This window comes from Lampetra fluviatilis, chromosome 54 (assembly GCF_964198595.1).
Source record: "Lampetra fluviatilis chromosome 54, kcLamFluv1.1, whole genome shotgun sequence".
Lineage (NCBI taxonomy): Eukaryota > Metazoa > Chordata > Hyperoartia > Petromyzontiformes > Petromyzontidae > Lampetra > Lampetra fluviatilis.
Window position 1 is genome coordinate 6,012,850 of NC_136328.1, and position 6,000 is coordinate 6,018,849.

The window sequence follows — 6,000 nt, forward strand, 5'->3', positions numbered from 1 at the left end:
ATCAAACCGTCAACGCGTCGCGATCCGCCCCCGTATTACGATCCGCACGCACATCGCAATCCACCCGCGCATCGGCCACCGCTTGGCTTCAGCGTAACGGAACGGCCGGTGGCGACGAGCGATGGAGCGAGAGCTGATTGTGCCGTGTGCGCGCCGGGGCGCAGTGGAGAACGTGACCTTGAAGCAGACGCTGCGCGGGGACGTCAAGGGTCGCGTGGGCGGCGAGTGCGGCGACCTGGAGATCTGCCTCGACGGGATGATCGTCAGCCTCGACGCGCTGCCCAACGGACGCCTCGTGCCCAACAGTGAGCCACTGCCTGCCACCGCCAACGCCGCTGTCGTCGCCGCCACCCACAGACGATGCAGCTACTGCCACATACGCTGCCATCACTACCAGCAAAGAACAGAGACCCCGTATAGCTTGAACAGACTTTTGGGGCACGTGCCATTAGCGAACACCTATGAAAGCCAGCACAGCACACGAGGGGGTGGGCGGCCCTTGTCTCGCCGTGTAATCGTTTGATGCCGAGTCGACCTAGCGGAGGCCCAGGAACTTTTTGAATATTCGGCACTGTCATGGTGGTGCCGCGTGGGGTCGTCACGCTCGGTGTGTGTGTGGCGGTGGCGGCGCGTAGAGCCGATGCAGAACGGGGAGCTCGCGAGAGCGGACATCGGCGCCGGCGGTGGCGGTACGTCATCGTCTTCCGAAACGCCGGGCGATTCCACCGTGCCGGCCACCTCCCCCTCGTCGCCGCCAACCTCGTCCAGCGCTGCCAGGACCAGGCCGCGGTGAGTGCCCATCACCACATGGGGGGGGGGGGAGGGGGCCTTCCGTCAAGAGAGTTGGGAGGAAATACCGGCTTCGCCTGAACTCCCAGGGATTGTGAATCCCGGCTAGTCACCCACGTGCCCCCAAGTTTTTATGACGATCACGCTGACGGCGTCGCCTCGTCCAGAGACGGTGTTTCTATTTGGAGCTCTTGCAGAGCAGCGTCTGGGCCCTTCGTGTTGCAGAACAGCCCGTGGAATGGATACCATAGAACTACTTCTGACCTCTGGTCCGCACAGTCAGGGGGGCAGCACGTTTCCCACCCGCCCTGCCGCCGAGAATAATGTTCGTCACTTGACGGTCAAACCGATATAATTTTAATTCTCAGCGCTGAAATATCGGTGAATCTGAAGCGTTAAACCAAATCTTACGTGATGGTTTTTTTTTTGCCATTATTGGTGACCGGGCCGAGACCATTGACTCTTGATGAGCCGGCGTAATCACCAGACGGCCGCTAAAACACGGATCTCAGCGACGCCGACTCCAGTGATCTCACCTCTTTGAGCCACCCGGTGGGGGGGGAGGGGGGAAAGGGGCACCCTTCACCTGCCATCTTTTACTCCGCCACTTCGACAGCCGCACCGAGCTACAGCCCCGTTGTTGCCACGATCGATTCGATGGGGTTGGCCCCTCGTGTCCCAATAGCGGGGTAGCAGAACTTGGGCAAATTGTTGCGGTTGGCACGCTGGTCCTGGCTGGCCGCCCTCCTTCCCGCTTGATTTTCCCGCACCTCTGAACCACTCTCTCTTTCAGAAACGGAATCAGAATATTTATTTGTACTCTCGGGGGAGCGAACGATAGCTGCGCGCGTTACAAATCCACACTTGATTATTATCGACGGCAGGAGAAGCAGTCGTCGTAGGTGAATCGCCCGTTCCTGTATTTGTCGATTTACTTGTGTGCCGCTCGGCGCGGGGGGGGGGGGGGGGCGGTGGCGGGTGGCGGGTGGGGCGGTCACTCGTACTCCGACGTCTCTCGACCGCGGCGCGTCTCGATCTTCTCCGCGGCGGGCGCAGGTCGCAGCTGGACGTTTCGACCACGAGCGGCGGCGGAGGAGCAGCGGACGAAACGGTCGCACCGTCGACACCCGGCGGCACGGGCCTGGCCACAACCTCCACGGCCGCGGCCTCCCCCTCCACGCTCGCAAACAAACTCAGGAAGCCTCCTCGGCCGACGAGCATCCCGTGCAACGGTGAGCCGCCACTCACCCCCCCCACCCCCCCCTCTGTTTTTTTCCCACTGGCACTAACCAAGACGCGCCGAGCAGTTGGCTTGCGAGTGGTCGGGTCGTTTTTCCACCGCGGAAGCCGAGCCGTGCCGAGCCGTGCCGAGCCGTGCCGAGCCGTGCCGAGCCGTGCCGAGCCGTGCCGAGCCGTGCCGAGCCGTGCCGAGCCGTGCCGAGCCGTGCCGTGCCGCCGATGTCACGTGTGCAACGGTGAACGAGTCGAGAAAGTCGCGTGGATTTTTCTCCGGGTCCTCCAGGCTTTTTCCCTCCGCATTTACAATCATCGTCACGCGTATTTGGCTATTGTACATTTCCACCTGATGATGATAAGCCGTTCTAGATTTGAAGCTTTCGTGACTGCAAGGATTCATACTCTTAGTTCTTTCGGTAAAGTCACGTCGGTAAAAAATGAAAATGAAAATTAATAAAAACTAAAAATAATAAAATCACGACGTTTCGGAGGCAACACAAGCTTCCATCTTCAGGTGAAACTGTCACAGCAAAAAATCTGTATCAAGTGAAGAGAAGTCCCAAAAGGTACGACCTTATATACTGGTTAAGGGGGGAGGAGCCAGGAAGGGCCGCGGGAGAGGAGGAGTTGTGAGGTGGTCAGTACTGCTGCTGAAAATGAGCCTTTGTAATGCAGATGGCATATGTAGATAAGCGGCTAGGATTAAGCCGCCTTTTGTTATGCTGCTGGATGATAAGCCGCTTCGTTGAGCTATCATTTCTGGCCAGGTCACTAATGCATAACCGCTATATGGCTCAAACAGTTTAGTTTAAAATAAAATAGTTTAGTTTTTAGTTTCCTTCGTCTTAGGGGACCACCCACAGAAGCGGATATCAGAGTTGCCTCTGAGTGAGATCACGATATGTATTATTTTTTCCCGGCACTGGAGGGGCAGTACTGGCTCTGTATTTTGAGAGTGAGATTCATTGCGTGTGACGGTCAACCTGACGTTTATTTTATATTTCTAAGAACTGGAATTGAGGAAATGTAAGATTCGGAACTAATTTTAATGCTTCTCCGCTTGGTCATTGGTGAGCAGGCTGGGAAGCAGATTCAATCGCAGTTCGGTCTGTGTGCGAGTCTGTGGGTCTCCGTGTCGGTCATTCATGGCCACGCTTGAAAACTCAGTTTAACCTCGGGCAGTGGCTGAAACCCGGATTCAGACCCAGAACCTCTGCCGCACAGGCTTGGTGCTCCGAGGCCTCCTCTCAAGCTTCTACTGTTTGTGCCTCTTGCCCTCCGCGCCGGCTTCCAGTTAACGGCGACGCCGCCTCTCCCCCATCGTCGTCGTCCACTTCCTCCGCGCAAGCCGCAGCTTCGGCGGCGACGGATGCGCAGCAAGCGGGAACGCCCCCCGGCGCACCGGTGGCGTCTGCGGCATCGGTGGCGGCTGCCGTCTCGGCGGGCGCCGTCTTGGGGCCGCCAACCTCTCCCCCGACGCTCGCCGCCGACCAGCAGGGGCCGTCGCCGCCGCTGGCGCCGTTGCCGGCACCGCCTCCGCCGGCGCTGCCGCTTCAGCCGCCACCGCACACCGCCGGCTCCTCGTCGGATGCAGACGGCGCCCCGAACTCGGAGGCCGGGCCGCCGCCGCCGCCGCCGCCAATACAGGCCGACGGCTGCCCCGTGGGGGAGATGCAGAGTCCCGAAGTTTGCCAAGGCCCTCTGCCGGCCAAGTGCGTTGAATCGGAATCTTCATTCATCCCGGAGGAATCCGATGAGCTATGAAGCTCGATTTCATGATAGCGTTTTTTTGGGTTAGATCGGTTAAATAATTTTTCAATTAAATTATGGATGATATTGGTCGCGGAAGCCTGCGTGTGTTAAGCTCGATTTCGCGGATGTCCAGCAGTTGAGATCGTTGTGCGTGGTGCCTCCGGCACAGGAGGGAGTGGGGGGGTTGTGAGGGTAACAGCAAAGGTTTGCGCGATGTGGCGATGCTGCGACATGGCTTGCGCTATGAGGGACGCTGCCACCGTGGTGTCGATGGTTAGCGGCCCACAACGGACTTGCAATATAGAAACAACGGCGCAAGTTGCTTAAATACCCCCGCAGCCTCCCCAACTGTCCCTGTGTCCACCCAGCGGGTTAAATGGATACAACCGCAGTTCGGTAGATTGGCAGGTCGTGTGCGAGTGGAGTGAAGTGTGGTTAATGTGACCGCTTCCGAGACGTTAGGCCAGCGTGGAAGAGTAGGCCCAAAACAGCCTCGGGAGGGTCCTTCTAGAGAGGCTCTACTCTTGTGGGGATGCCCTTCTTCCGCGAGCAGTGGCCTCTATGTATGGACATATGTTGAACTTCTTTCACGCCGTACGTAGCCGACCGTGCTAATGCGTGAAATGCAAGTCCGGAAGCGATGCAACCGGTCCTCTAACTCTGTCGACGTGGTGGCTAATGCGTGTGTGTGGCAGCTGGGAGCAGAGGACAGACCCTCACGGGAGGACGTATTACGTGGACCACAACACCCGCACCACCACGTGGGAGAGGCCGCAACCACTGCCGCTCGGGTCAGTGACAGCGATTTGTGATTTTTTTTTTTTACAGAGACCACCGCCGCCACCGCCCTCCTCCACTCACTCCAACATTGCACCACCCCACCCCCAGCGGCAGCTGTCCCTGTGTGGCACACGGTGGATTCTGGCACCTGGCCCTGCGAAACGAGCAGTATTCTGCCAGAGCAGGGGGCGATGATTGCTGCCCAATTTTCGGGCGACGTTGCAATCCCAACGAAACAATCCCTAAAAATAAATCGTTCATTCACACAGTCGAGTGAGTCAGAGCAGCCCACGATGCCACGGCTGCGTACATCATTTCAGAAATACATGAACAAATATATAGGGGAAAGGTGGTAAGGGCTACAATACAATGCAGAGGGGGGGGGGGGAAGGGAAGAGGGGGGGGGGGGCTCAGATACTGCAGTTATAAACAACGAAATGCAACACGTAGGTTCTCGCGACCAAAATTATTCATAATACAAATTTTGGGTTAGATCGCATTATTTATCAATGTGTCGTAACCCTCCACCACCCGACATGGCCAATCAGCAAAAAAAGTGTCATGTTGACAAAAGACAAATAGTTCACTGGCGAATTGCCCGATGATGCTGGATGCAATTACCAGCAAAACGTCGTACTCAAAAATTGTAAATGTTTTCACGCTTCAACACACCAGTGGGCTAAAGCAGTGAACTATTTTGTCTTTTGTCAACGTGACACTTTTTTTGCTGATTGGCCGTGTCGGGTGGTGGAGGGTTACGACACATTTATAAATAACGCGATCTAACCCAAAAACGTTGATTATGAACGAAATGCAAACCCGCGCACGTCGCAAGAGCTTACGCGACGACCCTTTGACCCGCTCCGCCATACCGTCACCGCCGATGCCCGCAGGTGGGAGCGGCGCGTAGACCCGCGGGGACGCGTGTACTACGTGGACCACAACACGCGCACGACCACGTGGCAGCGTCCCACCATGGAGTCGGTGCGCAACTTCGAGCAGTGGCAGATCCAGCGCAACCAGCTGCAGGGTGCCATGCAGCAGTTCAACCAGCGCTACCTCTACCAGGTGGGGGTTCGGGGGGGGAGGGGGGTTCTGCCTCTGTCGGGTCCCGGTCATCGGTTGGAATTTTTGTTGTCTTGTTTTAAATGCCTTCTCTAAGATTGACGGTGTCGGTGTGTTGTTTTTAGCGCTGTTGGGCTACGTCTGTGTGTCTGTACGTCCGTCTCTCTTGTCCGTGACTTGGGCTCACGATAACGGTCGATGCGATACGAATGAAACGTATGGATCGACCTTGATGAAAAAATATAAGTACGGCCTGCTCTCCTGTAACGCGTTATCATGAATAACATGTCATGTAGGGTAAAACACAGTCCGCGATAACACGTGAGATGCATACGCAGGCTGAACAAAGACTGAGGCACGTGGGTAGCATCTAGAAGC

The 6,000-nt window shown here is 56.9% G+C and overlaps 1 protein-coding gene across 1 annotated transcript in view; it reads left to right on the plus strand.

Moving 5' to 3' along the window:
* LOC144949660 (NEDD4-like E3 ubiquitin-protein ligase WWP1) overlaps positions 1-6,000 on the plus strand; it is a 70,192-nt gene that overhangs the window by 48,504 nt on the left and 15,688 nt on the right. Inside the window, exons 5-10 of the mRNA XM_078879647.1 lie at positions 165-305; positions 636-789; positions 1,846-2,021; positions 3,320-3,737; positions 4,473-4,568; positions 5,451-5,671. Coding sequence (XP_078735773.1) covers positions 165-305; positions 636-789; positions 1,846-2,021; positions 3,320-3,737; positions 4,473-4,568; positions 5,451-5,671 — 1,206 coding nt within the window. The remainder of the gene's footprint in view (positions 1-164; positions 306-635; positions 790-1,845; positions 2,022-3,319; positions 3,738-4,472; positions 4,569-5,450; positions 5,672-6,000) is intronic.